This window comes from Procambarus clarkii, chromosome 89, assembly GCF_040958095.1.
Source record: "Procambarus clarkii isolate CNS0578487 chromosome 89, FALCON_Pclarkii_2.0, whole genome shotgun sequence".
Taxonomy (NCBI): domain Eukaryota; kingdom Metazoa; phylum Arthropoda; class Malacostraca; order Decapoda; family Cambaridae; genus Procambarus; species Procambarus clarkii.
Window position 1 is genome coordinate 10666255 of NC_091238.1, and position 13738 is coordinate 10679992.

General features: G+C 44.0%; 1 protein-coding gene across 32 annotated transcripts in view; it reads right to left on the minus strand.

Annotated features, from left to right (window-relative positions):
- The window catches only part of Cadps (calcium-dependent secretion activator 1), a 537366-nt gene that overhangs the window by 174468 nt on the left and 349160 nt on the right, over positions 1-13738 (minus strand). For 19 of the 32 annotated variants that reach the window (XR_011225795.1, XM_069317990.1, XM_069317986.1 and 16 more), the window contains 2 exons: positions 10208-10331; positions 7567-7587 (listed from right to left, as the gene is read on the minus strand). Coding sequence is in view for 31 of the 32 variants with exons in the window: in XM_069317990.1 (XP_069174091.1) it covers positions 7567-7587; positions 10208-10331 (145 nt within the window). In the remaining variant the exon portion in view is untranslated. The remainder of the gene's footprint in view (positions 1-7566; positions 7588-10207; positions 10332-13738) is intronic. The other 13 variants (XM_069317998.1, XM_069317988.1, XM_069317999.1 and 10 more) reach the window with 1 other exon arrangement.

Here is a 13738-nt window from a genome sequence, read left to right on the forward strand (position 1 = left end):
ACGATGATTCATTTTAAACATTCTAGTTTCTATTTTAAACTATTGCCAAGTTAGTATAACCAACAATAACAGATATTGTTGGTGATATACTCTATTAAATTTATACAATTTTAAATATATTTATTGCTATTTGTATGCTATTTGTAATTTGATAATTTATTTTTTACTGTACTCATTATGTATACAACATCATCATTAAAGTCTCTATAATCTGAATCACCACATCTAAATCAAATATGATTTGGATAGGTGGTATAATTACTGTCCTCATTTGTAAGCAATACCTAACTCCATGACATTACCCATGAATCATATGATTAACTCACTATCTTTTCACTTATCTCTCTTATCTGGTGTGTATACACACCAGATAAAACAAACATTTGTTTGTTTCTTTTTCTGTGGTATAATGTGCACTAAATAACATGAGTTTCTTTCAAAATTAAAATTACAATACTGTTCAGTGTGGCCTAAAAAATCATTTGGACTATCTGGTACATGCTTCATTCTGGGTTCTAAACTTTAAAACATTACATTTTTATTTATTTTTAACCAGTTTTTCACAATATGTACACACGCATGATGCCTTGAAAATACTATTAAAAGTAAAAAATAATTTGCATTGAGTGTAATGAAATGTCACTTTCTGTGTTTGGTGTCTCAGTAGTTCCCCAGAGTTTATGGCACTCTTACCACAGTGCTGCCCCCAAATGTCAAGATCTTGAGACTCTCGGTCTACACAAAACAAAGGTGAAAAACATAAATCCCTAAAAGAGGTGAAAGGATGCATGTGGATATCAAAGATTGACCCACAACACAAGGAATTGAGGAATCATCAATCAGAGGACTCTTCCATCGCTACTGCATCCAGTTGAGGGGGTAGCAGCTGAGTTTACCTTGTTCTCTACACGTTCCCATGATACTTGTGTACTCACACTATCATGATTTATCGGATTAAGGTTTGGTTCCGTGGTGAACAGTCGTTCACCCGGGCCCAAATACTGGAAAAGATCGTCGATATGACCAACGCAGCTGTATTGACATCTGTGCCGATGGCATTGGTATCAAACTCTTCTATTCAAGTGAGGATGCTTTGGAACAACTATTTGATCCTGAACACCATGATGCCCTGCAAGCTGCAGACCTTATCCTCATCCCTTCTCGACACTACCTGGTGGATAGAACCATTTTCATCAGACATACTAGCCTCTTCATCTCTACCCAGGAACTAACCGACATTCTGAAAAAAACATCAACTACAGGAACCTGGCCATGACAGTGGTTAAAGTGAAGATCATCAAGAACAATGAAAACCTACACCCAACCCTAAAGTAATATTCTCTACCACTGCTGCAACGGCCCAAGCTGTGAAAAGCAGCTTCATATGCTTTGACATATTAATCACCACCCCAGACACCATCAAGAGGAAACATTACCTCCAGCTATGCCAGAGTTTTAAGTGCTTCAAATACAATCACTACACCTGGAATTGTGACTTGACCAAAGAGAATTGCAGCATCTGCAGATAAGAACACAATTACAAGGATTGTTAGTTGACCAGCCAACTGTGCAACAACTGTGGAGTACCCCACATCACTGTTTCCCCAGACTGCCCAATCAGACTTGAGGAAATATAGAAGTTGATAACCAACAAGCCAACCACCAATCAGCCAGCGAGCTTCAACATGCAGACTACAGCTTTCCCAATGCTACCAGTTCCCTCTGCTACAATGATGTCCACACCAGCCCAGCCCCTCCCCCCCCCACTGCCTACTGGGGGCTTAGCACACAGGTAACTATGGCTCCACCCACCAGCTCATTGCCCAACCAATCAACAACCTCGGCCACCACCACAGTGGTCCCAATATTGATTAAACTCGCTGAGAAATTGGCAGGTACCAACATCACCAAATACATGTTCATACTCAATAGACTGCTTTCTGCAAACAGGTTACCCAAGATGTCTGTCCCAGCAGACCTACTCCAGGATCCACAGATCCTTGCAATGCTAAGCAACCTGCTCTCAACAGCAACAGCTTCAACAGCAGCTGACCCTACACCAGTACAAGCAGCTCAACCAGTCTCTGCCTCAGCAATAACCACCCCACAGTGCCTCACCCAGGGGACATCAACTTCAGCCGTCCCAGCAACATGGCAAACGTTACCAACGAGCCCTACTCTAGCCATCTCACCAGATCCCACCTCTACTCAACACACATTAGATGTTGCTCCCGCTTCCACTCCAAGTGTGCGGCCCAATCCTTGCAATCCCGCAAGGATTGCGGTTAACCCAGGAAACCAACCCAGATCCACGTTTCCACAGAGTAACCAACCCAAACAAACACACCATACACTTCGACCCAAGAACTATGAGCTGATGGACACACTTATACTGTACATACTTCTCACTCACAGGAATGAAGACACAAGTGCTGGAACCAGGACAACCAACACGCACTTCTACAACGACATGGCCAATGAACATAAAGTCAACGGGGGAACCGTGTACTTGGGCCTTAGATGTTTCAATTATCCACAACTGCCTGGACTCCACCTGGCTCTACCCACATCTGATTGACCCTAAATACTACAAGATTTACTCAAACAACAATGCCATGCTCCTGAAACCAGAAGAAATGAAGAGGCACTGCAGGCTATGCAGAAAGTTCTGAACAGCAGCATAAGACCAAGATCAAAACTAACACCACAAAATACGCTAGAATAACAAGACAAGTAACACCTCCAACGGGAAGATGCATCCCCCAAGCCAGACATAGCACCTCACCTAAACCAGCATGACAGCCAATCGCTACCCCACAAGCCTCCTGCTGCAGAATAAAAATTCTACATTATCAACAAGAAGTTCCACTTCAAGATCAATACATTATGCCAACCCATGGTGTACAGACCACCAAACTTTCAAGTCTCCTCGTTCCCCATCCAAATCATCTTCAAGAATTTCAACTCCTCAGCCTTCTTCCTTCCCCTGCCTTTTCCAAGCTCTTTGGACATAGAACATGTGATCCACAACTAAAATGAATTTATCAGAAAGTCAAAGATGACAAAACAAACCATTCATATGAGAACAAAATTAAAAATGATTTTGAGAGGATGTATGTCCCAAGACAAACCATCACCACTTACCGGGGAACAGCAGAAAGACTGAACCTGGCAGAGGTTAGGATGGTACAAGGATTATGAGCAAGAAGGGTTCCATGCTAGGACCCTGGGTAACCTGAGCTGTCATCTGGTGGATCAGTTTGGGAAAAGTTGTTTGCCAGTTAACAACAACAGAAAACAGGTCTAGGTCACTATTCTTTCTTTTATTTTCATTATTTTATTTCTATCTTAATCCTTAAACCGCACAATACATCTATAGCTGGGGTGAGTAACTATTGGAGGACGGCACACCACAGCTATGTATGGTTGGGAGTACCATGTAAGATTTAAAAGTCCCACGGCTACATGGAGTTCACATCGGCTTCCTCAGGGCTCTTGTAAACAGACAGCATTTAAAAAAAAATCGTGGGCAACTTTCCCGGGTGTGAGGACCTCAGTACTGAGTGAGCAAACAAGGTTGGTGTACGCAGCATGAGCTAACAGCACTGCTGTTCAGCTTGTGATCACAGCATCACCTAAAAATGTCAAAATATATATGTAACTGGTATAATTTAGCCATGATAGTATTACAGAAGAGCCTGACTGTGATAAAGACTTTACAATGTTCAGATATCAGTGAACACAATGCTGTTCAAGATGTTTACAGCGCTAACCACAGCACACTGCCACTGTTTCATCCATCTAAGAATCTTCAAATGACTTCTCATGTTCCTTTACAAAATAAACTTGTGGAAAATTATTCATTTACAGAATTTAGTGACCAGGATTCTGATAATAGCAGCATTGTGGGCCACCTAGGGAAGGTGGCCCTAGGTGCATGCAGCCCCAGTACTCTATAGTGTTACTCCTGGCTCGCACACCACCAAGACTGAACAACACCACCACTATGCAGCACTGCTCAAAGGATGGAGCCAGATTCGATCGACCTCCACTGACACGACAGCCTTCTGAACCGAGGAGAGTAGCCGGTGTAGAGGTCTAGGACTTCCCCGTCCCCCTCCCGGGGAGGGAGGGTTGTGCTGACGGATGCGTGGCAGTTGTGATGATGTCATGCTTGTTTCCTTGTTTTTAATTGGGAAATTCTGCTTGCTAGTTTGGCTTTTGGTTGGTTTCCAATTTTTGACCAGCAGTAGTTTGTTTTGAAATTCCTACCTTTCTTGGTGCCTGATGTGGCAAATGGCAAATAAAGACTGCTTCCAATTACACAGAGTGTTTTTAGGCCATTGCTCCTTGTGCCTCTTCTTGAACTCAATCGACTGACTGTTGCCATGGTCTAATATATGCACATCAGCCTGGTATAGCTCTGGGGAGCCAAAGGGGCTCTCCACAGAAAAGGGGACAAAAATCTAAGAGTCAGGGCCCCAAGTAGATTCCAAAGAGTGGACAAGCACCGCCTGTTAGCACACGAGGCGAGAAGCAAAGAACAAAGACACCGCTTTCTTCAGAAACGTTGCAAACAGTAAAAACATAGATACCACCTCCTGGAGGATCGGCACAAACAGTTTCAGCAGGGTAGCTGTCGCTTTGGCAGCTGAAACCACAACACTAACCGAAGACCCTCATTCAACACCCCCATATCCTCCGAAAGCCAGTTTAAGGACAGCTCCAGAAGACCGAAGAAGCTCAAGACCGAGGCCAAATGATCACGAACTCGATGGTCATCCACAGCCAAAGCAGCAGAAAGAGTGTGAACCTGAGCATGTAATTGCACCAGACACTCATCACAAGAAAGCACAGGAGTGAAGAGGCACTCATTGAGGAACTCCAATGAGCTCCCCAAGAATACCTGCAACACCGAAGTTACCTCCCACCATTCAAGCATGCAGGTACAACAAACCCGCACCAAGCTCCAAGCGAAAAGAAAGGACAGTCTGCCAGCCAGGAAGACTCCGGAACCTCATAACACATTCAGTACGGGAAAGAGGAACCTAATTTGAAAGATGTCGGATCCATTATAGAGGCATAACCTGGTTCTCGCAGGAGGTTAGCACTAAATGCCTCCCGAACCGCCACAGGGGAAATTCGAGAGGAAGAAAACCTCTGTAAGGACTAATTCGAGGAACCCAAAGGTGCCCGGAAACGAACCCGAGGGGGGAGCCACACCCAACTCAAATTCATACAAGGAAGGGGGATATGAAACCCCCGCCCCTACAGCTTTAACCCCTGCCCAGAAGGTACAAGAGCCCAAGCGGATTAAAAGGAGCCAAAAAGCTCAAAGCGGACTTTCCCTAATCCCCAGGAACCCCTAACAGAGGGTCCTGGGGCAGAGACCTCGTCCACGCTCACCATCCCTGAGGTATAAGCAGAGTCCAGGAAAAAAGCTTCAAAGAAGGGAGCCTGCTGGGTTGACCCAAAAGCTTCAGCAGGAAAATCAGGCTCAACTACCTCCACACCATATCGGAAGGGGCAGTCCCCGGAGCCACCCGAGCCTCATCTCGGGCTAAACCCTGTCCCAACTCCGAAAACCTGAGACATCTGGAAGTCAAAAACAGAGGGGTAGGAGCTGGGCAAACCACGCCCACCTGGGAAGGAAAAGGGAGCATGGACTGAAACAAGGTTGAGGCAACTAATGCCCCCAAATCCTGGTCCCTAAAACCCAAGTGGGACAGCTCCAGGGCTTCCAAATGGGCAACCAACCTGGCTTATTGAAACAAAGAAAACCTAGCATGCAACACAGCCGCTGCTTGACCCCTAAGATCTTCAGACAAAGAATGGGTAAACTGGAGCACAAGCGGAGAACAAATCCTGCAGGATTCTGGGTCATAGGTGTCACTGACCTAATAGGCAGCATGACGGAGGCAGTACAGATGATCATCACAGGGGCAATGAACAGCTTTTGACCTCACACAAGGTGAGAGAGGACTCAGAAGACACAATCATAGTCATCCCAAGCTCTAAGGGGATTTCTAGGGCCCGCAGGGGAAGGAATCCCAATGGGGAAGCCAGGCACTGGGCTAGCAAACTGGTTGAACCCTGTCTAATACCAGGCAAACTGACCACCAGTAGCAGTCATGGAGCCTCGAAGGAACCAGAGGAGGACTACCAAACACAACCTAGGCAGACCTAATGGGAAGCTAGGCAGCCCTCTATCAGAAGAAAAGCTAAAAATTCAAGGAAAAAAAAAAAAAACGAAATTCAACAAACAAAAGTGGCAGCCAGAGAGAATCGTCGCCGCCGCGTGTGTGCAGGCTGAGTAGGCCACAGTGTGCCCTGCTCAGCAACAAATCACTCCCTACTTAGAGCACGACAACAAACCCAAGACCCTCAACTGACCCCAAGGGCGAAGGCAACGCCAAGCAACGGAGACCTCTACGTGAGTGAGTCCCAAACACCCCAGGGAAGAGAACCCTAAAATGCAAGGGTAGTACTTAGAGGACGCCTAGGGAAGCTGGCCCTAGGCTTAAGCAACTCTGCATACATAAAATACCTGCCCACCACACCACCACCCACAGCTGGCACACTCACACAGGGCAAAAACCAAACAGGAAAGCAAGGCTAGAGGTGACATCTGATCACCATGCACATCAGTCAAGAACTGCGGTGGTGAGCCACGTGCTCGCCTGAGCGGGCGCACTAGTGTGTGTGTGTGGTGTGGAGAAAAAAAAGTAGTTAGTAAACAGTTGATTGACAGTTGAGAGGCGGGCCGAAAGAGCAAAGCTCAACCCCCGCAAACACAACTAGGTGAATACTAGCTGGATGACTATTTGATTGTTTTCTTTTGGAGGGAGTTTTCTGGCTCTGTTCAGACGTAGGTTGCACTTTTCACCAGTTGGGGTTTGTATTGTTTCGGCTATCTTTCAGGGCCTTTCATGTCTGCCATCGACCCTACCCGGTTGATGGCAGACATGACATACTCTAAATGTAGAGTGCTCATATGGCCATTGCTCCTGCACCTCTCTTAGTGAACCAGGTTCTGGCTCGTAGTTTCCGGTAGGGATAAAGAACTCCCGTGACTGATGACCCCAAACTAATATTGCACATGTCAGTTTGGATAGGTTCAATGAGCCGACAGGGCTCCCCACAGAAAATTTGAGAGTTCTTGGAACCTGAGACAAAGAACAAAAAGCCATAGCTATGAAATGTTAAAAAATATGTGCAGATAAAATAGCTAATTCATTTTTAACACGCTTAGATAGTTTTAATGGAGTTGTAGAAGGTTGGAATAATCTCCAGAAGAATGTTGTATGTGCCAGAACCACTGTGAGCATTAAAAGTATTTAGTATATAAATTACAAGACTTTATAAACATAGCTATCTTCCTGTAATTACAAATGGGTAATAACATGCACACAAATAAATTAAATCACTCAAATACACTAAGTTGTAACTACTGTTGATTACATAAAAAATATATTTACTAAGATGGGAATTCTATTTTCTTCTACTGATTACCCATGCCCCCTAAATATTATGAGTATGTTAAACTTATCATGCTAAATTGTTTACCTTGAAGGGTAGTTTCTCCACCTAGGGATGAAAAATACAAGTAAAGTTACTTTAGAAAGTGAATTATCTCACATAATCTTAAAATGGATGCTGAATTTATTCCTGGTCTTAATATTCATTTGAAAACAAAGATTATTTTTATTATACGAGTACATGGGTGTTATATTTAAATGTATTCACCTAAATGCACTTGTACATTGAGCACCAGCTCCTGAGTCACACAATTTTTGTGTGTATGTCTTTATGACTGACAGCATACACAGTACAGTGCAACCTTGATTCTATGAACAATATGGGACTAACCCTAATTTGTTGGAGTGGGAGATTCGTTGCAAAACATTCCACATACCTTCTGGAGGCATTTGTGAGAAGCAATTTTCTGGCAGAAACCCTTTGTGGCTCCCTGAAGCTATTATACTGATTCAAAGCCATACTACTAGGTGCCATCAGTCGCGGAGTTCTTATTGGTCTACTGGAGACCATGAGCCATAATGTGGCTCATAGCAAGGGAGCAGTGGCACTATGAACACTTCACATTTAAAGTTAATAATATCTGCTACCACCAGGGAAGGCACCCAGGAAGTCAGTGAAACAAAACAGACTACTGCATGTTTAGAACAAGACACAGCCTCAAAAACTGTCAAAAGAACTCCCTCAACAATGGAAACAACCAATCAAAATTTGGTGAAACTAGCACGAACTAGTTTGCCCCCTCCCCCACCTCCTCTTTTGAAGGAAGAAGGGAGGCAGGCCAAGTGAGTTGGCTGCCCCACCCCCAGTTCTTATTCTCATGTGTGCCTAGTCATCTGTTCTTTGATGTTCTAGTTGCTCTGGCTCTAGTCTCCCATTCTTCAAGTGGTGTTTTGCCTTTGAGGCTGTTCTTTTACACATCTGTGTAGTGTGAGCCAGGAATTGAGTGCATGGAGCTGCATGTGCTCAGGATTTTTGCCTCTTGAACTCAGGATTCAGCCTCTTGAACTCAGGATTCAGCCTCTTGAACTGAGGTGAGTAGCCAGCGGAGGTCTGGAATCCCAAGCGTTTGGCTTTCAGTTTGCAATTTTTGACCAGCTGTTGTTTGTTTTGGAATTCCTACCTTTCTGGGTGCCTGAACTGGTAGATGGCAGACATAGACTGCTTCTAATTACACAGGGGTATCTATAAGCCATTGCTCCTCGTGCCTCTGTTGAGGGGGCCAGGTTCAGGCTCTGGTTCCCGGTAGGCCTAGAACTCCATCGACTGACTGTTGCCACAGTCTAATATATGCACATCAGCCCAGTATAGCTCTGGGGAGCCGAAGGGGCTCTCCACAGAAAATGCATTAAAATGTCTTTAAAATCTGACACTGGGAGACTACATGATTCAATAATAAATGATTTCTGCATCGAACCACCATATATAAGTGTTATTTTTTATTTTTTTTTACATATATACAAGAGTTGTTACATTCTTGTACAGCCACTAGTACGTGTGACATTTCGGACAAGTTCTTAATCCTATGGTCCCTGGAATACGACCCCCATGAAGAATCATTTTTACAACCAAGTACCCATTTTACTGTTGAGTTAAACAGAGGCTACAATTAAGGATTTGTGCCCAGTAAATCCTCCACGGCCAGGATACGAACCCAGGACAAAGCTCTCGCGGAATGCCAGGCGAGTGTCTTACCACTACACCACTGAGACTGTTAGTCATACAGGTACTGGTTTAAGCTATTTCATAATTCAATATAGTTTAATAATTCATTGTGTTAGAGGACAGGCAGCCAGTTTAGACATATAGTACATGTTAGGCTTATATCGAGGTCCACCCCTAGGGTTGAATTGCTGACCATCCTCAGGGTGCAACCCCACAACAAGCTGACTACCACAATTTCTGTCCCCCCCTGGATTCGAACCCAGAACTCTTGATTGTGAGCCCAGAACGAACCTGACTGGACTACCATGACCCCCTAGAAGGTATGAAGTTATTTTCTAGAAGGACCCTTAGAAAATATGAAGGTATTATCTAGACATTGCACAACCAATACAATGTAAATAAAATGCACCATACTTCAAGTATATGCGTTTCATAACTGGAGTAAATTTATTCAGCACTTCTAAGCTGTTGTCCAGATATTCATTGTAAAAAATAAACATATGTATTGAACATGAAAAAGTATTTATCAGTAATCATTACAATACCATTGAATATAATAACACTGGTGGCTATGAATAAATGTATCCTTCTAGTCATGCATTCACAGTTTAAAGCACAAAATCTCTCAGCTGCAAATCAGTTTCCAAATAAATAACTTGTGGATATGGATATATGAGAGAACCTGGGTGTTATTATTTATTTCAGTGGTTGCCAATCATTCGGAGCTCCCGGATCACCAAATTCGTAATTTTAAATCGCACGGACAACTAATGTGAATCCTGCAGTCCACCAAACAAAAAGTGATACTTATAAGTCAAACTATTTAATGCCATTAAATATAAGAGTTAAAGAAAATACACAGTTATATACAATACACAAATAAAATTGTCTCACGGACCACCAGTTGGCGATCGCTGATTTATTTAATCGTCAGCTATGAGATTGAGAAATGATTTTACATATTTTCAAATATTTTAGTGATCCAAAAAAAAGCATAACTATTTACCCTCAATTTTAGTTTCAGCAGAAAGACGAGTATAGTTGAGGAGGGCAGCATTTTCTAGGCACTTTTTTATCATGCCTCTCACTTCTTCGGGCGGCACAGGGGTCACTATATCCTTCATCAGCACCTAAGGTATAAAATTATTAAAATATTTATGAATTGTCAGTGTGAGAGGCCTATATTGTCTAGAAGGTAACTATTATATATTGAGTATGTCATAAAATTAATTGAATGGGCTAAGAGTAATGCCTGAGTTTGTCTATCTCTCTCTACATTCTCTCTGCCTCCCTCCCTCCCATTCTCCCTGTCTCCTTCCCTTCCATTCTCTCTGCCTCTCTTCCTCTCTTCAGTTCTCTCTCTTTGCCTCTCTCCCTCCCTTCTGTACTTTCTTCTTCTCTCCCACTCTCTATGCCTCTCTCCCTCACTCCCCACCCCTCCCATTTGCTCTACCTCTCTTCCTTGTATTCATTTTCCCTGCCTCTCTCCCATTCTCTCTCCTTTTGCAACTTCCATTCTCTCTCTCCCAGTGGGCAAGAGATGCTCAAAAAACATTCAATAAACATATTTTTTTATTATTATTTATATATACAAGAGTTGTTACATTCGTGTAAAGCCAATAGCATGCATAGCATTTTGGGCAGGTCACTTTTCCTCGGAATCTGACCCGCCAAATCGTTTGACAACCAGGTACCCATTCACTGCTGGGTGAACTGATTGGTGCTCGGTCAATCCTCCCCAGCCAGGATACGAACCCAGGCCAAAGTGCTCACAAGGCACTGGACATCCCACTCAGTGCTTTCATTGTAAGGGTTTTCACCATACTTCCCATGGCTGCACCAATGACGTCCATTGTGGCAACTGCTCTAGTTCCCATTTCACTCATGACTGAGTCCAACAAGCTCTGTTGCCCCAACTGTGGTGGTGATCATGCCATCATTTTCAAGCAGGGTCCTTCCGACGTTGTGGCGCTCACTAAGGCTCTTCCCGTCATCACTCTGCCCTCCTGTCGTGCTTTGCCTCATCCTGCCCCAGTTCCTTATCACCCGCCGTTTCCCCCTCCACTGCCGCCTTTGCCTGTGCCTGACCCACTTGTCAATGACGTTCCTCTCGCCCCTGAGGCTTCTTCTCTCCCACCCGCCATTCAATTGAGTCCCGATCTTGTTGACGCTATTGTCGCTCATGTTATGGATGCACTCGAGACAGTGCTGGTCCGCCTTGTCATTAAATTCTTTCCACAGTCTGTCCTTACTGTTCCTGAGGCTGACTCGTCGCTCCTCTCCTCCGCTTCTTTTACGGTTGACATCTATCGTCCCACAGCTGCCTCTGCTATCTCCAATGCATTTGAATCGATGCAGGACAACGCCCTTTGGAACTCTTTGGCGAGCCTTCCCTTTTGTCTTTTCCCAGGCTGCCTTGCCACACATCTTTGCCCCCGGTACTAAGCAGAAACAATCCTCCGTCATCCCGAGTTCCAAGCACCCTGCCACCTTGCCTGCTGGGCCTCTTACATCGCGTTCTCCCACGACTTGCCCTTGCGGCCTTCCTAGGTCTTCCTCCCGTTGTCGTGCTGGCGCTTCTGTGGACTCCAATGCATTAGCCTCCCAGTCGTGAGGCTCTGGATGCCGTCTACAGACCTTGCCCTGTCCTATCCTCGCCTGTCCCGTCTTGACTTCCTCTTCCCTTCTACACATTCACACTTGCCTCCTTCACATCCTTCGCCTCTGTCCCTCGCTTTATTTACTGCAGCGATGCTTTGTATTCACCTTCTGTTTTTTTATTCCCATCCTACGTTCCTTTCCTCTTGTTTATTTTGCCTTTATCCTCGCCCGCCTTGATGATGATGTTATATTCTTGACTTGAGTACGTCGTGACCGTTGATGTGTTGTTGTGCATTGTCATATATGCATCTTTTTATATTACCACTCGTGCAGTCATCGGGAAGATATATAGTGGCACCTCAACTTACGATAATTTCGAGTTACGATATAAATTTGATTGGAAAATGCGACTGGACTTACGATAGTGTCGTCGACTAACTATATTTGTTGATACACATTCGGGTCGACCAAGCGCATGGTTCCCAGTCGCGCGGGCCGTCCTGCCTCAGTTTACTAGAGCGTCCTGCGTAGCGATGGTCACTCTTATAAGAAATTCTATTTTTTGGTGATTTTTGCTTTTTAAACATAAAACTGATTATTATATATCATGCCATGGGTCAGTCCTAAGAAAGTCAGTGGTAAGGTTCAACATATGAACACACATGTAAGGATGACCATTGAGCAAAAACAAGAGATCATTCATAAATATGAAGATGATGTGCGGGTTGCTGAACTAGTTAGGCAGTTCAACTAGTTACTGAACCACATTAGGAAGTACATCTCAGTTAACAATATCCACCATACTTGTTAAGAAAAAGGACATTATGAGTGCTAAAGTGGCAAAAGGCTTATCAATAATCACGAAACATAGAACACAAACACTTGAGGATGTTGAACAGTTATTATTAATTTGGATACACAGCAAGGAGTTAGCGGGTGATAGAGTTTCAGAGTTTTCATTTATGAAAAAGCAAGGAAACTGCATGAAGACCTTTTAAAGAAAACCCCTGGAACAAGTGATGCAGATGCGAAAGACTTTAAGGCAAGCAGGGGATGGTTAGAGAAATTTAGAAAAAGAAGTGGCATTCATAGTGTTGTGAGTGTTGTGTGTTGCGAGCTGGTGGAGGAACACAGCGAAGAACTTCACGGGACCCCAGTGGGTTATCTGCTGGGGTCCCGACGGTCATCAGGTCAACCCCATTTTACGCATGGAACATTCCTTACTTAAACTAATTTTTCAGGCATCCCTGTGTACAGAGGTTGTAGCTGATGTGTGGAAAAAAGGCTAACATAGTTCCAATTTACAAAAGTGGCAGCAGGAAAGACCTCCCTCAATTATAGACCTGTATCATTGACAAGTGCAATAGTTAAAATATTGGAAAAAATAATTAAAACTAAATGGGTAGAACACCTGGAGAAAAACGATATAATATTGGACAGACAGTATGGTTTTCGATCTGGAAGATCCAGTATAATGAATTTACTCAGTTTCTATCATTGAGTCACAGAGATTTTACAGAAAAGAGATGGTTGGGTTGACTGCATCTATCTGGACCTAAAAAAGGCTTTTGACAAAGTTTCACATAAGAGGTTGTGTTGGAAACTGGAACATATTGGAGGGGTGACACGTAAGCTTCTAACATGGATGAAAAATTTCCTAACTGATAGAAAAATGAGGGGTTGTAATCAGAGGCAATGTATCGGATTGGGAGGACTGTCACAAGTGGAGTACCACAGGGTTCAGTTCTTGAACCCTGTGGTACTTCCTGTGGTACTTTCTTCTACCCCTTGAAGAAAAAGCAGAGTCCAGGGAAAAGGCTGAAAAGAAGGGGGGCCTGCTGGTGGGACCCAGAAGCCTCAGTGGGAGAAACCGGCTCGAATGCCTCTGTCCCCAACCCAAAAGGGGCAGCCCTCGAAGCAGCCTGAGTCTCAAAAC